This window comes from Austrofundulus limnaeus, unplaced genomic scaffold (genome assembly GCF_001266775.1).
Source record: "Austrofundulus limnaeus strain Quisiro unplaced genomic scaffold, Austrofundulus_limnaeus-1.0 Scaffold820, whole genome shotgun sequence".
NCBI classification, from domain to species: domain Eukaryota; kingdom Metazoa; phylum Chordata; class Actinopteri; order Cyprinodontiformes; family Rivulidae; genus Austrofundulus; species Austrofundulus limnaeus.
The window spans coordinates 70,513-88,613 of NW_013953222.1; the positions used below are offsets into that span (position 1 = coordinate 70,513).

Sequence of the window (18,101 nt, forward strand, 5' to 3'; positions counted from 1 at the left end):
GTTTTGGGACCCCACTGTGGGTCCCGACCCCAACTTTGGGAACCACTGCTCCAGACCATTCCACAATCCTATACCCTGGATTAAAGAGCCTCTTTCTTTCAACCTAACATCATAGACCTTAGTTAAATCCAGGTGGACACTTTTTTTGTATTTAGGAGAAGGCATAAGCCGGTAACCGGTTTTAGGTATACTACAGATTTAATACTCCTTCACACCAGGTGGACTCTGTTCAAATGGGCAGGGTATGCCAAAGATATTTAACTTRGTTTGGTTTGGTTCACATTCACATTGCACTTTGTCYCTTCAATACTGTGGAACCATGGTATTTTGCTCATACAGTCAGAATTTCATACCAGCCCATGCCTCGTTAGGAGAAAAGAAACACGATGCAGGAGCATCGTTGTCTACTATCATCTAAAAAAAAAGAGAAAAAAATTAATAATAAAAAAAAGAAAACAGTAGTCCTCATCAAAAGAGTCTAAACAATYAAGGCACCGAATTCATCCGCCTATGTTTTCTCCTCCTCACACTTCCCTTCACTCCCCCATGCTGGGAGCAGAGCAGTGGGTAAAAATCGTCTTTGGAGCAGGAGGAAACATGCTGTGACAGAACAACCTCACACACACACACACAAACAAACACAAACTGTGCACAGACTTCTGCTCGCAGCTTCTTCCTGAGAGCTGCCTATAGCAACATGAACAAAGAACAAGACCGAGTCTCCTTTGACCACCCAGTCTGCTCTGCTTGTCTCTGACCTTTACCGTACTCTGGAGACTCTGGCCAGACTAAAAGCACTTTGTGAGCGTTTGTGTGAATCCATGTTTGTGTGCAAAAAATATATATATAATAAAATAAAAATCTGCCAAAACGTGTTAAAACCAACACAGTGACTTCAAACGTGTTGAAAGAGTGAGATGCTCTTCATCTCAGCAGCAGACACAACCTGATGTCCTTGCTTGAAAAAACAAATAAAATAAACRTATAACTTGTAAATGTGCAACTGCAGAAGATTAATTTTGGTATCAAACTGTGAAGCAAATGAACTGAGTGWAACATAGATCAAACACTAAAATGATAAAATACATTGTTTATAGAATCAACAAGCATCTAATCCCAGAACAACCCCAAGAGGATTGCCAAAGTAGCAGGGTGGGAATAAAGCTCACTGCAAAACAAAAGAATGCAAAATAACAATGCTCCATTTTTTTGCCTAGGTAGGTCATTCTGTTTATCATTAAGCTCTCAGTTAAMGCATAAAAGAACCTTGACTATTCTAAAATAAGCAAATATGACAAATGAAACAGAACATAATATCCTGGATAAACTGAAATAAAAACACGTTGAGTAAATAACAGATCTCTGTGATCACTTGCTTCGAGACGAGGCAAGGTTAAAATGTGATCAGGCGCTCATACGGCTGGAAATTCTACGCATCTCATTACATTTTCATTAGGCTCAGTGCTCCATCATTTTCCTCTGCTGTTGCCCATGCTGTTGTCACTACTGTTTATGCCAGGCGCCGATGATTAATGTTCACAATGGAACTTGATGACAAAGAATTCTTTGCGAGTTTAAAACATATTATTCAGCTCTTGGATTTCCACAGCTGAACAACAAATTTCTTTCATTTAATTTAAAGCCAAAGAGCTTACCTTATATGCGTTTRACCCACAAAAAGTGTCTTAATGAACTGTGTGGACGTTAATAGACGTAGGTGATGTGAATTACCTCTGCTGGCTCGATCCACGTGCTCCAGGTCGTCAACAAACTTCAGCACATCTGGAAATTGCTCCTCACATATTTCAGCTAGGAAGTGAAGTAAAGTTGTCTTCTGGTCTGCTGACTTTGTGTCCTTTAGCTGTAAAACAAACACAAACAGTAAAGCCTCTCCTTTCATACAAAAAAAATGTTGCAGATAAAATTCATCAAAAGAATAATASATTGTGTCTTTCTGGCTCCATTGCACTCTAGATCTTAATGTGATATATGATTTGCTTTWATGAATAATCCAAAATATAATGCTATTAGGAAGATTCATCCTTTTTTTAATAAGACACAGTGTAGATTGAAGAACTTGACGTTTATACCAGCTGCAGAAGCTTTTGTTATGCTGTGCTACCACTCAGTTTAAAATCTGTATTGATTCATTATCACACTGTTGCAAGCACAGAAGTCAGTAAATAAATATGTTTTCCCCACTGCGTTGAAGCAAATTTTCTATTCAACCAGGACTTGTTTTCATATTTGAACYTTGCCAGTTCTAAACTGTAATACTTTTATGTTTAAGGAATGCAATACATGCAATCTTCAGGGAAAAAATGTCTTGAAATAAGTTAATATTCACTTTCTCCTGAGTTTAGAATTGGTTTGTTAATAATCACTAATCACCTTGAAACTTGCACTTTACATATGTAATGTGATGAGTTTCATCAACAGCGGACAAATATTTGAGCCCAAAACTGTCCCAAATCATCCCCACCACATATRCCAAGCCCTAAAATATCATGAGACATTTTACAACATACTAGGTGATGTGCATTTCCTGAAGAAATGCAACTTTTTCATTTATTTTATCATTACTATTTTACTTTATRAGGCTAGCAATTTGACTTGTGCTTCAAACAGCTAAGACAGAAGACATGGCATGTGTTTATGTTTACTGAAAGGCTAAGAAAAAAACTTAAAACAGAACAAGTTGTGTGGTTTGGCCTGCTGTCTGCTTCAGTGCCAATACCCATAATAAAAAACAACATTACAGATTTATTTAGAATTTAATTGCCTGCTTTGATATAAGGTGCCCATCTGTTTTTACTTTACTGCAGGGAAGAATGCCATGTGAAGGAAAATATAGTCAAGAAAAGATATTCATGAAATTCATAATGTTAATAAAAGCTGTATGGTTTTATTCCTTTTTTTGATGGTGATGGTGGTGGAGGGTGCTGTCAAACAGAAGCTGAATATCTCCCACAGGTGATCAACAAGGCTGACAGCCGATGGCTGCAAAAGACTAGAAGACTCACATCATTTTCATAGTCATCAAATGTTTCAGTGACCCCTCGTGACCTGTGAAGGGGGGCACTGTCATCCTGGAGGAAACCAGTTCACTCAGAATAGAAATATTTCATCACAGGAGAAATCACTCAGAGGAATTTTATATTGATTTGCAGTGAACCCCTTGCCCTTAGGGGATAAGTGGACCCAAAGCAGGTTGTCTCACACACACAGACACACATACACACACACACAGACACACACACAAACAGAATAACAGAAGCATCAGTTCTTTTAACCGTAAGGGGCTGGCATTCAGGTGTCTCCTTTGATGTAGCACCTTTATGTTTATATAAATGCCTCATTTTTAGTTCCTGTTTCCCTTTCCACAAAGGAGAACAAAGAGAACGATTTTCAGAGCAGATCCGTATTTTATAGCAGACAAAAAAAAGGTACGACTTCAAATGTTTTGCAGCAATTTTACAGACAACATAAGTTGGCATTATCTGCTGGGTATTAGACAACAAGGAAACACATGTTTGAGCACTGGCTTTATAACTGCTAGTGTTGACAATGCAACAGATGATTTTATGTCTCGTGCTCAAGCAGCAGATGCAATTTCACAATGTAATGACCCCCTGCACTCACTGCCTCTCTCTTTTTCACCCACACACACAACAATCTTTCAATTTCTCTGATAAATTCCCATCATTGCTCTTTTACAGTCTAATTCTGCGACATCTCTCAGTTTTCCTGCTGAGCATCCCTCCTGTGGAGTGTGTTGCTGTGTATCTCTCTAGGTGATCTATTGGTAGACAGCAGTGTACTCAGACCCGCTGGGTTTAATCATGTTTGCATTATCTCCTCTAATCAAACATTCTCATCTCTCTTTTCATTCCTGTTTTTGCCTCTTCCATTTTTTGGTTCCACAAAAAGCTTAAAGTACTCGCTCACAAAAGGTCCCTGTCTGAATTTAGATGGATGGTAATCATAGATGACAATGTAAACATTTTTTTTCTCTTATTCCAGCTGGGCTGGGTGCAATTTTCCTGTGCTGTGGAGTGTGCCACAGAATTAAGTTGTCAAACACTGGGGCAGCCATGAAGGTGATGCCTTCCTCTAGATATTGTGCCTGTGACATCAACTCGCCATCATCAGACAACACATCAGCACCAGAAGAAAAGAATCGACACTCGGGAAGAGTAGCGTCAAGCTAAGAGCAAAACTTAATCCATTCTAGTCGACGATTGATTGATTATATTATTGTTAGACTGATGCGTCTCGTCCGTCAGGGATGTAGATATTCCCCTTTGACACAAACGCTGCTGTTTATATAAGCATAAGCATCCAATTCAAACAGGGCAAAGAGGTGGCAGTGACAAATGGCTTGGTGGTTGTTACTGTGGAAACTGCAGCACATGTGCCAACAGCTGTAATTTAACCACTGCAAGAGTCTTTCATGCAAAGAAAACATCTTGTTGTCATTGTCGCTATCACGCAGAGAAACTTAGTGTTTGGGCTTCACGACTCAACCTCCACAGTACATACCACGTACAGTTGGGTCCATATGTATTTGGACAGAGACATTTTCCTAACTTTAGTTCTATAGATACCACAATGAATTTTGAAAAAAGCATTTCAGATGCAGAGTTCAGACTCTCAGCTTTAATTCAGAGGGTTGAAAAAAATGATAGAAATTGCGTGGAACTAAATCTTTTTTTCAGAAAGCAAACCCTTCGTTTCAGGGACTCAAACGTTACTGGACAAATTCAATAGTTGTCAATAAAATGATTGTAATGTTTTCTAATGTCTAGTACTTGGTTTAAAACCTTTTGTTGGCAATGACTGCCTGAAGTCATGAACTCATGGACATCACCAGACAGTCTGTTTCCTCCTTTTTAATGCTCTGCCAGGCCTCCACTGCAGCAGTTTTCAGTTGCTGTTTGTTTGTGGGCCTTTCTGTCTGAAGTTCATTTTTTTACAAGTGAAATGATCAATTGGGTTGAGATCAGTTTACTGACTTGGCCTTTCAAGAGTAGTCCTCTTCTTTGCTTTAATAAAACTCCTGGGTTGCTTTGGCTTTATGTTTTGGGTCATTGTCCATCTGTAGTACGAAATGACGATCAATCAGTMTGGCTGCATTTGGCTGGATCTGAGCACACAGTATGGCTCCGAATACCTCAGAATTCATTGGGCTGCTTCTGTCCTGTGTCACATCATCAATAAACACTAGTGACCCAGTGCCACTGGCAGCCATGCATGCCCAAGCCATCACACTGCTCTGCTGTGTTTTACACATGATGATGTGCTTTGGATCATGAGCTGTACCATGCCTTCACCAGACTTTTCTCTTTCCATCATTCTGGTAGAGGTTGATCTTGGTTTCATCTGTCCAAAGAATGTTCTTCCAGAACTCTGCTGCTTTTTTAGATGTTTTTAGCAAAGTCCAGTCTAGCCTTTTTATTCTTGATAATTATGAGTGGCTTGCAGCGTGCAGTGAACCCTCTGTATTTACTTTCATGCAGTCTTCGCTTTATGGTAGATTTGGATATGGATAATTCTACCTCCTGGAGAGTGTTGTTCACTTGGTTGGCTGTTATAAAGGGGTTTATATTCTATGATCCATCATTGTTGTCTTCTATGAATGTCCAGGTCTTTTTGCATTGATAAATTCACCAGTGTTTTCTTTCTTTCTCAGCATTTACCAAACTATAGATTTTGCCACTTGTAATATTGTAACAATTTCTTGGATGTTTTGTTTTTTCCTGTTTTTTTGCAACTTAAAGATGGCTTGTTTCACCTGCTTGGGGAGCTCATTTGATTGCATGTTTCTTCACAGCAAAATCTTCCAAATGCAAGCACCACACTTCAAATCAACTCCAGACCTTTTATCTGCTTAATTCAGAATAACATAATGAAGGAATTGCTCACATATGCCAATGAAATATCGGGTCAATTGTCCAATTACTTTTGGTCTCTTTAAAGCAAGATGGGCACATGTTAAGAAGCTGGACTCATAAACCCTTCATCCATTTTTACTGTGGATACACTCAAATGAAAGCTGAATGTCTAGACTTTATATGCATGTCTGATAGATAACTATAACCTGTATATCTTTCAGTAAACACACAAAAAATAAAAACTTTGTGTCAGTGTCCAAATAGGTTGGTCCTTCACAATACATGAGCTTTCAAAGGGACTGCAGTCACAGACTCAGTTATCTGTATTGAAAAGGGAAATAGAAATCAAACACATTTATTTATTTATTAAGTTTGGATAGAAGACTGGTGGGTAAAGTTTGCCTTGTGGTGATGATGATGATAAAATATGAAATGAGAAAAATAAAATCACAGCAGCCACTGGGCAGCACAGAGGACACGGGAAATAAAATTCTACTTTTAAAAATCAAACATGCCTTTACAGCAGTAACACTGATGATGACTCTGATATCTTCTTTTTAAATAAACAGTCTGACCAACACTGGATATTTAGATACAAGTTAGCATCCCTGTCTCACTGAAAATACATTAAATTAAATCCCTCAAAGCCAAAACACTTTGATATTACAGTTGGGTGACCAAGTATTTCTTCTATGTGTGCGTTTATTTGCATTTAAATTGGCCAAGGTGCTTTGAGCATGCTCCACAAATGTGTTGTTTGACCCCCAAGTAAGTGAAAAGCTAAAAAACAAGAGAAGAACAGGCCAACATAGGGAAATGAAAACAACGCCCAATATGAGGTGATACCACTTCTTGTAGCTAAAATGGACAGATTTGGTAGGTAGATTGTCCTCTTACACTTTAATAATGAGACTTAATGAGACTGAATAAAGCACTTTAATAATGGTTTCCATCTACACTACAGAGATGCTCTGGTGATGCCAAAATTTTTTGCTTAAATGTTCATGTATACAGACGACAGCACAGTTAAAGACAGATACAGTTCAGTGAATAAATAGTTTTATCTTTTAAATTACTGCATGTTTTATACTACATATATTTTACACTGCAAATGCATATTTTTGCTTGCACGTTTTCCATATTTATGGTTGATTTTAGGTGGTGCAGCTTTTTCAACATTTACATTAATTCGATTGAGATAACATAACTTGTCTAGCAATAATTATYAATCAGTTTGAGTGGTGAAGCTGTTTTACAATTTGCATTATGTTATTTTGCACAACAAAGTTTTTAAATTTTTTTAATATTTTTTTATTTTTTATTTTTTTTTAGATGGAGCAGCTTTTCTAGCATTTTAGGCCGGCGGCCGCACAATTTTTCTGGTTTCTGCAATAAAATAACTAATTTATTTTAGACAGCACATCTTTCCCTAAATGTACCAAAATTTATTTTAGGTGTTGCAGATTTTAAAATATTTACAATAATCGCCACGGTCGGCTTGTAGTTTCTCTCTTCGTAGAGAAGCTGCCAGCCCACGAGGAAGTACAAAAACAATACAGTGAGAGAAGAAAACCAAAATGGCTGTCATTAAAAAAAATTTTTTTGAATACTCTACAATTTGAATAAATCCTAAACCTTTGTTAGAGAAATTTTTTTTTGATTTGACGCCAAATTTTAATTGAAGACTATTGATCTATATCATCTGTGAGCATTGTAGAATCAGGCCTAAGTTACCAGAGTGACTATGAGTGGACACTTTTTTCCCAAGTTTACTAGTACAGCAGTTCAGTTATAAACACAGTGTAGAGAATCAATACAAGAAAAAAAGTTTTATCTCACAAGTTTTACTGAACCATTGTCACTGGAGGGAGAAGAGACAACTTCATGGTATGTAAAAAGTCAAAGGTAAGGTGGACATTTCWACCCTTACCTTGCAAAGAGAACTGAGGTCAAAGCCATAAGACTGGGCATTTCGAGAGCCTGCATTCATGTAATTCCCCAGCAGCAGTACAAGCTCCAGCAGGCGGCCAAAAGCCTGGCTCTTCCTGACCTCTTCGCACGCTGCATTTACTGCCAGGATGTCTGGACGCAAATTGTTTACATGCTCCTCAAACTGGAGTCGGAAGAGGATGTGGCTGAGACGAGGTCGCAGGCGCTTCACGCTGCTCATCTGTGGGAAGTGGAAAACGTAGACATTCATATGGAGGGGAAAAAAACTATAAGAAATCAGAAGGAAAGCAGGGGAAAATATGATAAAGAAAGAAACCACTTCAGAGAAGAAATTCAAACTTAAAACATTTACAATCACATTTTTGGCACTTCCAGCATTAAGCCGATCTAATTTAGCAGACATTTATGCAACTGGCTTGTAGGAAAGTGTTGCTAGGCAGTAGTAATAGATGCTGGCATTGATCTGATTTGAGCCCCGAGTCTGCTAAGTTAATTCTGGAGTTAGCGTCCATATAGGCCTGGCAGTGGAGGGGGTGGAATATACAATAGGCTGCCTTGGACTACCACTTTCACACAATTAGAGAAAATTGAAAAATATTGCATTGCGCCCAAGACCTGGCCACAACCATAATTGTGTATGTGTAGGGGGTGGGAGGGATGGGGTGCAGGTTCCAATTGTCTAGTTCAAACAACAGCTGGCTGTGCGGTTTGATGTCCTCCATCGAGAGTTTAATTATACCTGCAGTAATCTTATCAAATAACTATTTCAGGGAAGGACTGAGCYAGTGTGTGAATGTGTTTGTATGAGAAAAAATAGACCACAAGAAAAGATTATCGAACAAGAATAACAATAAAGTTGTGCAAAAGAATAAAGTACATTGCTGAAATGAAGCCTAGAGACTGAATAAAATGGAATAAATACATTACTGAGACAAGATAATCAGAAAGAGAAGAAAGCAAACAAACATTTTTGCACTTGCAGTGAAAAACAATGAAACGTTCTTGTTTTCACTGGGACGCTGCACTGACAACACAAGCAGACAAGTTCTAATATGAGAAAATGAAGCGTAGMTTTAAAAAAATGTAGCTCGTGTCATGATTTAATGAGGTGAAATAATGAGAGAAAAACAGTTCTGCTGGTGTAACCTACATATTTCATAAACTTTTGAAATGAWTTTTTTAAAAATATGTACAATGTAGTAAAAAAACAAAAACCTGAGGAGTTTTGGGGAAAAAAAACATGGATAATAAATGAAAATAGATCAAAACAACTGTTTTATTACATTTGGTGCACAATGTTCCCATGATGTGATAAATTTGTGTTTTAGTTCATTCATTGCACAAGATAATTGTACACACACACACACACACACACACACCGGTGCAACAGACCAGCCTGGGCCCTCCTAATGAGGACAGAATTCCCCAGAAAACAGAATCTGTAAGATTTTCTTGGACTGGTTTTGCCATACATTTCTTTATCTAATAGCTCGTGCTTAAAACAACCATTATGAGTACACTTCAGGGAATAAACAGCCTCTCTTCCTTCCCCCTTTAAGTAGTTTCCATTGTACTAAAAGATGCGCAGCAGCAGCTTTACTACACCATGTTTCTTTAATATTTAGATTCATGATCGTAATAAACTACATTTTATGTTCCTACTCTGGGCTAAATGAGTAAATCAGGAAAACTGGAAGAGATAGACTYCTGGACTGGTGGGTCAGGAGAAATAAAAAGTCTCAAAGTGCACCTAAAATATTATGTCTGAGTATAGTGGATAAGGTATTAGATAAGCCTAAAAACCAAGAATTAATGATGGAACTAAATCATTAGAAGGGTTGCTGGATTAGCTGGCAGGGGTGGTCTATTCCTGTGTTCAAGCTGAAACTAAAACTCATTTATTAGTGCAGAGTCCTACAGGTTAGAGATGGTTAGTGTGTTACCACCTGACCCAACAGACCAGAGCCTCTCTGTGCTCCTGGGCCTAATCAATTACAAATTAAGCCCTGCATAAATAAAAACAATAAGAATTAACCTGAAAAACAACTGGAGTCTTTCAGCAAGGCAAATGTGCATAAAGAGCAGCTATGAGTGTGTGAGAGGCTAATTTCTCGTAATGACAAAGGTTAAGGCTGATTTTACAATCTTTGCAAATCCTTACAAATAACAAGGCAGAAATGATATCCAGTCAATACTGTATGTTAAAGATCTCACAGCCCTAAAAATTACAATGCTTGTTTTTAGCTCTCACATCTTAATTGGGTTGGGGTTGGATTGAAAACAGTTAAAAGGTTCTGCAGGTAAGATGTGGTGCTATTGGGGCACATAGAAAAACACCCAACCTCACCCTTTTCATTCAAAGTCTGTTGGTCAAAATATAACGGCAAAGAAAAATGTGAACAACCTCTGGTAGAATGGTTTTCTTTTCRCCCATCTGGGTTAAGTAGAAACATGGAACTGCAAAGTGGCACAACAAGGCAGAGGGTGAAGAGCGCGTCCTTTAAAGCTTTTAGATAAATACAAAAACGACAAGATTTGACTTGAATGAAAGCAGTTTTAAGAATTCTTCAATTAGATACAAGAGTAAGGGAAATCATAAGACTGCACAACATATTGTAAATGTAAAGTCACACTAACTGTGAGCACAATATGKATATCACAAAGAGCTGCAATCAATCAAAGACTCATAGTTCAAGTCCCATGCATTGATGTTCTGCATGAATAGAATATATTTYGTCAATCCTACAGATTCTGAGTGGCCTTGATGCCGACATCATGACATAAGAGAAAGTAAAGAAACTGAAATTGATATTATCATTGTAAAATTAAACAACAATCTCAGACAAAGCAAGTTTGTCTAAGAATGCACTGTTCCTGAAATCAAGTAAAACASTTGTGATACAGATTTTCCCAGCTATTTAAATTATTATTATTATTATTAAGATATTCCCAGCTATATAAAAATGATGATTTATCAGGTTTCGCACAGATCCTGAGATGCATCAGGACATTTCGCACAGATTGTTTTTACAACMCATTTGTTTGAAGACTCACTACAGCCACACACTGAAACGTGCAGGACAGAGCTCAAATAAAGTGCGAGGGTGGTGGTTATTGAAAATAGCAACTCTGAAATGCATGTYTTTGCACAACAGTATGTTTGTTTTTTTCTTTGTGATGGCTTATTTCCAAAGCTGAAAGTGCAATCCTCACCGGACCAACGCAGGTTTAGTATATGAACAGTTTTTTCTCGGTTTGATTTCTCCCTGATGAACAATACAAACAAGCTCCAATCCCTCCTCTCAATCACCCTGATGCATCTTACTGGTATGAAAAAAGGAGACAAGAAGTAGATTATTGTATGTTTTTGTCAGTATCTCAGTCGCTTGAAAGACAAAATACATAAAAGCTGCCACACAGCTCAGGCATAAATCTAAATAAGTCTCCTTTGGAATGTCTTTTTAAGAAAGTGATGCAGACATAATAATGTAGCAAGAGCTGCTCTTTTAAAGTGCATAAATTAGTCCACAGGTGTCCTGGCTTTCCTCCTATCCTTTTAAAAAAACTGAATTTTAAGAAGCTCCTGGAATATGATAATCATATGAAAGTGCTCAGTGTGTGCATGTGTGTGTCTGAGTGTGTTTTTATAAAGACACTGAGAAAGAAAAGCACATGCAAAACAAGTTTACATTACCATAAAATTAATGAAGTAACAAACGTGTTTCCTAAACCTGTGCAGGCATAATTATGTTCTGTTTAACTATTCAATACAACACATTGTTGATAAAAAAAAAGAGTAGAACATAAGAAGTCTTTCAATAAAATGAATTAGAAGAGGAGGGGGCGACATCATGCCTGATTTTGAGTATTTTCCAACATATTCAACTAAAGGAGGTGCTCTGCTTGTGCCGGTTCTTAAACTTAAAGGCAGTTAGTTGGTGTTGAGCTGACAGGTTGTGTGTGTCTGTCGGTGTACCCGTGTGTTAGAAGATACTCACCACAACCCCAAACTGRTCAGGCTCTGACAAATTAGAGTACTCGTTTTTATATTTGGTCAGTGCGTTCAGCTGCTCCTGCTCTGGGAGGTGCTTTACAAGGTTCTGCAAAAAACAAAAGAAAACAATGAAATAAAAGAACAATTATGACACCAGGTGTGCTTTATTACATTAAATACACTTTGTTATATCACACCATGACTTGAAATCAACACTATGCTTAGATCAGCCAGTCTAAAAGAGAATGTCTTTTGTTTCTACGTCACACTGTAAAAAAGATGATTATTCTGTCAAATTATAGGGTTTGTTATCAATCATTTATTGCAACTCAAAAGAAATTATAGATATTCAGTAATTATAGATTAAATTCCCTCAGTAGGGTGATCAGGTGTTCTGCATTCTGCAGGACTGCACTCATTTCCCTTGTCTTACAAATCAACACATTTACAGTTTGATAAGTTTTCAGAAGTCAGTGCTGTATGACAAATGCTTATTAAAGCCTGGATTATCCAGTGTCTTTGAAGAAAGTGGTGAAGGTTCTCACAGAGGATTGCCCCGTATGGCCAAAAGTCTTTGGCCGTGTGTGTTTTTTGTTGAATCCAGGTGTTTAAGTCAAGGTTTGAGCTTGATTCCTGATCCACATGTATGAGCAGTTCCYAGGCACAAAGAGAGGACTTTCTACAAACGGTTTGGTATCGACCTCAGGCCAATCAAGCATTTCTGGGACAAACTGCAACAGAAATTCACATCCAGACTTTCTCCCCCAACTTCAGTGTTTGACTTTAAAATGTTACAGTATATGGCGAAAACTGGGGACAAAGTCCCACAGAAACACACTTGAGTCGAGCTGAACAATTTGGTATCAAACCTTTGTTGTGTAACTTTTTAAAAAGGAAGTATCAATAAAAGTTTCCAGAGGTCATCAAAGGTGTCTGTATGTGTGCCTGTGGGCAGTTTAGTTCAGCTGTTTGCCTACATGCAGGCTGTTTTCTTTGTGAAGAATCACATTGCTAATGTAGGCTGATGCATTGTCCCTCTGTAAACTCAACTATTCCACCGTTTGCTTTGATTTTGTAATTGTGSGGAGGGGCTGGCTGACATCTGGAAACTTCACTCAGGTCAGAAACACCCTCAAAGTTTGTAGAAAACCTTCCAAGAGAAATGGAAGTTATTAAGAGCTGCAAACTGGGAGCTAACTCCATACAGCTCTTCTTGGTGTGATGGTCAGGTGTGGACCAGTCAAACTGAGGACAAATGGGGTGAAACACAAGTTAACTTGTCACAATCTCTGCTGCCTTTACCTCCACCCCACTGGGAGCATTCAGAAACAGTGTGGTCCCAAAGAAACTAGGTGTGTTTCTGCAGACTCTCGTGGAAARGTAGCTGCAATGATTACTGGAATGAAAATGAACAAGCAGAACTGGTGTTTTGTGGRGCTTATCTAAAGTAAAAAATCAGGTTGGAGTTTTATGCACAACTGTAAAGATTTCTACGTCTATAAACAGAGAAAATATTTTGTTAGAAGCTACATGCTAAAGCAGAAAACYTAAAATTAAGAGGAGCATTTGTTTGGAGTTTAGGTGCTGAAATTATTCTGGTGATGAGATGAGCTTTATAATMTATAAAATAGAAAACAATGTACTTGAATTTTTATTTTTCTGCTTTTYTAATGCATATGCATTGCAAAACAAGAAAACTAAACTATGTTGTATGGGTTAAATGAACTAGAGTAGCTGAATTTGTTGGTTTGGATCTGGTCATTCTAAAAGAAAATCTGATGTTTTCTCAAGTGAATATTTCCCTCAAACAAATCCTGCTTCTGTGTGCCAAATATCAAAGTTTCCAGTTAAGTTTTGTTCCTGTTGCCTGGAGCTAAATCAAATAATTGCATGTCTAAAACTAACATTTTTTATTGATGCATCATAATTGAATTTGCTTTAATGACTATTAATTGATCAAATGAATTATTCAATGTGTACATCTGTAGCCAAGGTTTGTTTTTATTTGTTTCAACTCAGCTTGAAAACTGTGACAGCTGAATAATCAAAAGCTTTCAGAAGCATTCATTAACCTCTTCAACACAAGTTGGTGCAAAAAACATGAGAAAAAAACCCAAAGTTAATTTTTCTAACAGACTTTTAATACAGATGTGTTAATCTTACTATTTATACCAACATATTTTTATACTTTGTTATCTTATATGCTATGGATAATGTGTTTTATAATTATCTTGTGATAACTCCTGTTGGTAAAATTAATTGAATATCTAATCAAAAAACAAAATGCACAAAAGTAAATCGCACCCAATTACTTTGCTCTAATTATTTATTATTATTATTGTAGAACACATAGAGATGACAATTATCAGTGAATCAAAAATGTCCATTTTACTGCAGGTATAATTACATTTTTTTCTCATGGTGCCTATCTCCAGCGGTCACTGCTTGAGGGGCAGGGGACATCCTGGACAAGTCTCCACTTTGTCACAGCGACAACGAAACAACTAACCATCTACCCTCTCACTCACATCTATGGAGCATAGCTTTTATTTATTGTAAAGTAACAACAAAGAACATAAAAAAACCATACAAAAGTAAATTTAATTTATTTCTTTGATCCAAAGACTCTGAAGTTCATTTAAATGTACCTGGATTTTTTTAAATTACCTCTAAAATTAAGACATGTAACAAATGAACTTTCTTTTAAACATGTCCAGTAGTGAAAGGAGTGTTATATTTGGAAACAAACTATCTAATCCAATCATTTTGTACATTTAACAGGTAAAAATGGATTATTACAAGGGTTTGAGATTACCCTGGTGGAATTCCAGACAGAATTAGCACAAAGCTGAATGTAAACATCAACCAGTCAAAAATGACCAATGAGAGCTACAAACTAGAGAATCATGACTCACTTGTTTCCTGAATCAGGAATTCTTCATGTCCTACATCTGAAATATTTGTTCATGCAGTTTCCTTTAGCTGGAGGTGACAAACTGTAAAATCTGCTATCAAATCAATCTTTTTTCTTTACTTGTTTGTTGATAGATTTCCTGTGTTCTTTAAGCACCGTGCAGCTGTACTGTATGTTTACAGATGGCCAAAGCTGCGGCCTGGAGCTACACACAGTTTTGAGGTAGACAACCAATCAAGACAATAGGCAGGGGCTGGGGCCTGAACCTGACCAAGTGTGTAGGAGAAGAGCAGCACTAGAAATCCAATTCCAGCCTCAGGTGAAAAGTTGCTCGTAGTCAGACGAGTTCGTTTTTGACATTCGTTCCGTCTCGGAGTTGAGTATGACCAGGTTTACTGTAGGCGGCTCAAGGAATTCATCCACTTGAGTTGTGAACGAAACAGAAGTTTTAAGTATTTTTCACAACTTTGGGCAAAACTCGTCTTACCTGGATCATAGGTTCGGTGAGCTGCTCTTCATCCACCTCCACTATCATACGCCGGATTTCCTGATAAGGCATTCGAAAGGAACCCAGGAAGATGGCTAAAACAGAGAAAAATAAAAACTATGGTTTATAAAAGATAAAAGATAAATCAATGTCGCTTTAGTTTCAGACGATGGTTCATAAAAAAGGTTGAGAAGAAATAAAGCAAAGAATGATACAAAACACATCAACTCGAGACTAAATCAGACAAACTGTTTTGGGACATTTGTTTTTAAAATCAGAATGGTCTGGTAACGATGAGACCCTAAAGCAAATGATGCGATAAGGCGTGAAATTATAAAAGCCTGGCAGAATAAATTATTCTAGCCACTGGAATCCTCAAAAAAAGAAGAAAAAACTCTGGTAAGATGATGTAGATCTTGAAAGAAGATTGAAAATATCTAGAGACATCAGTTCCACATGATTTAAAGATGAACCAGAAATATTGCTCCAAGACAAATTCTGAAATCAGATTGAGCTTCTCCTCCTCCATCACTGTCACAATGTACAATATATCACAGCTAATTACACAGAAAAGTTGCTTTTCACTGCAACAGTTATACTTCACCCACTAGCAAGAGGCTCATTTTTCTCAATAAATAAATGTCTAGGTATAATTTTTTGCCTTGTTCATTCGTTTTATCTACTTTAAAACTTGTGTGGATATTGAACAATTTTCCTGGTTTTACAGTGTTGTAATGACAGAAACTTTAGTTCATCATAGCTCATTAGTTGGAATAAATTTGCACTTAATTTTAAGATTAAAGTATGAGTCTAACAAAAACAAAAGCCTCACATCCTCATTACCAACCTCAGCTAAAGCTTTTAGACCTTTTCCCCCGTATGGCCGAACGCAGAGTCAGCCTAGCTAATCTCACCTTTTATTTCATCCTAACTCCTGCCCTATCATTTCTGCTGCATGATTTATCACTGTTACTGGGCTGATTAGTCCCATTTTATTTTAATACATGAAACAAAGGTCAGAGCTCTCCTTGATATAAGCCAATGAGGTGCAAAGATCTGAGAGTGCTTAAGAGATCAGCAGGTTCCTCATTAATGCCGGGTGCTTTTAAAACGATCATTTTGAGGCCAGGCATACATGTGTGAATGCATCTGTGTGTGTGTGTGTGTGTGTGTGTGTGTGTGAGTGAGAGAGAGAGAGAGAGAGATAAACAGAGGGAGGCGGAGAACGAGGCAGAACGAGTGGGAACAGGACAGATCAATGTGATCATACCCTGTAGCCTTTTTTTTTCTTCTCTTCTTAATGGATCCTTAACATTGTTAATTAGCACAGTGTGAAGAGATGACTCATTGGCATCAATGGCTAGGTTCACATTAAGTGCTGTCTTGTAATAACTGCTATGGCAACGAGCAAAGGCGGAAAACCAAAGGCAAAAAGTCTCGACACCCCTGCTTTGTGTGTTTGTTGTTAATAGTACAGTAAATCCAAGATGAACAGATCTGCAGTCTTTTTTGAACAAAATTAGCCTATGATCACTGTTAATATTATAATGTTACACTTTGAAGTAATAAAGAAAAACAAAACGGACCTTTATGCAAAGGTTTCTGAACCCCAGGGAATTTCAGTGCTGAATAACTTTTACCAAGGCTTCAAACATTAATTACGGTAGTTTGTTTATTTCCCCAAGTAAAAGGTTGTTTACAGTCTGTCACAGTCATTAGGAAAGGCCCAGGGGACAGGAATTCAAAGCTTTAGAAATGCTCTGACTCCTTAAGTCTTGTCCCAACAATAAGCCATGGACCTCTGGCACTCTGCATGCTGAAGGAACTGATGCCCATTAAGCAAGAATATGCCATAAAATAAAATAAATGCACTACTAGAAAGATGTTCTTTTAGGCTGGGAGGTAACTGAGAAACTGCAGGAGACGGGATCACTAAAACGATGAATCAAAACCAATGTATCAACTGTACACTGGAGACTTTAGGGAAGATGTACAATAAGAATTTAGAGTGGGGATGCATAATTCTGATGCGTGATACCGACCTCTATGCTAAAACCTAAGAATAAGCATTACAAAAGCAATGTATGGACATAAGAAGTTCTCAGAAGGACATATTTTCAAATAAAAAACAAGAACTTAAAGATTTTTAGCTAAATGCAAAGAGCTGTAATAAATTATTGCATCAGTAAATGCTGTGTGAACTCAAAGGTAAACTCCAGTATGATTTTACTTTAAAAAAAATTGGGCAGAATAAAATTTATTACGCAGTTTTTTTAAATGTAATTCAATTCTTTGCCAAAACCAATCAATATGATCACAAAAAGAATGTAACATGCAGGACTCAACATTTGTGAGATAAAAGGCAAAAGAATGACAGAAATGCTTGCTGTACTTCAATAAAAAGCCACAAAGAGTCGTATAAATGTAAATCAGGACAGGAGTGGGCTGAGAGGAAACGGATACTCACAGAGATTTTGTGCAATCTTGGGATCGAGCACCTTGAGCTCTTTAATTCTCTTCTTTATGGATTTCTTATCCTCCAGATCCTCCTCTTCTTTTTTAGCTGAGGAAGACAGAAATACTGAAGTATTATACAAAGACAAAATTTACACAAATTCATGCACTTACTGTAGTGCTGACATAAGGACGACGAGCAGAAACTAAAGGATAAAGGAGAACAACTTTGCTGTGATTATCAAGGTGTTAAATAATAAAAATGGACCAGGATGAAAACGTTTCTAAAATTAATTTCATTGGAAACTTATTGGCCTCTCCTTGGGCTGCTACCTCATCGTGGTGGAGGGGTTTGAGTGTCCCAATGATCCTAGGAGCTATGCTGTCTGGGGCTTTATGCCCCTGGTA

The 18,101-nt window shown here is 37.5% G+C and overlaps 1 protein-coding gene across 3 annotated transcripts in view; it reads right to left on the reverse strand.

Annotated features, from left to right (window-relative positions):
• Nucleotides 1–18,101, reverse strand: part of LOC106532726 (protein diaphanous homolog 3) — a 101,715-nt gene that overhangs the window by 43,596 nt on the left and 40,018 nt on the right. For all 3 annotated transcript variants that reach the window (XM_014028846.1, XM_014028847.1, XM_014028845.1), the window contains 5 exons: nucleotides 17,707–17,802; nucleotides 15,240–15,334; nucleotides 11,843–11,944; nucleotides 7,825–8,064; nucleotides 1,732–1,861 (listed from right to left, as the gene is read on the reverse strand). In XM_014028846.1, the coding sequence (XP_013884300.1) occupies nucleotides 1,732–1,861; nucleotides 7,825–8,064; nucleotides 11,843–11,944; nucleotides 15,240–15,334; nucleotides 17,707–17,802 (663 nt within the window). The remainder of the gene's footprint in view (nucleotides 1–1,731; nucleotides 1,862–7,824; nucleotides 8,065–11,842; nucleotides 11,945–15,239; nucleotides 15,335–17,706; nucleotides 17,803–18,101) is intronic.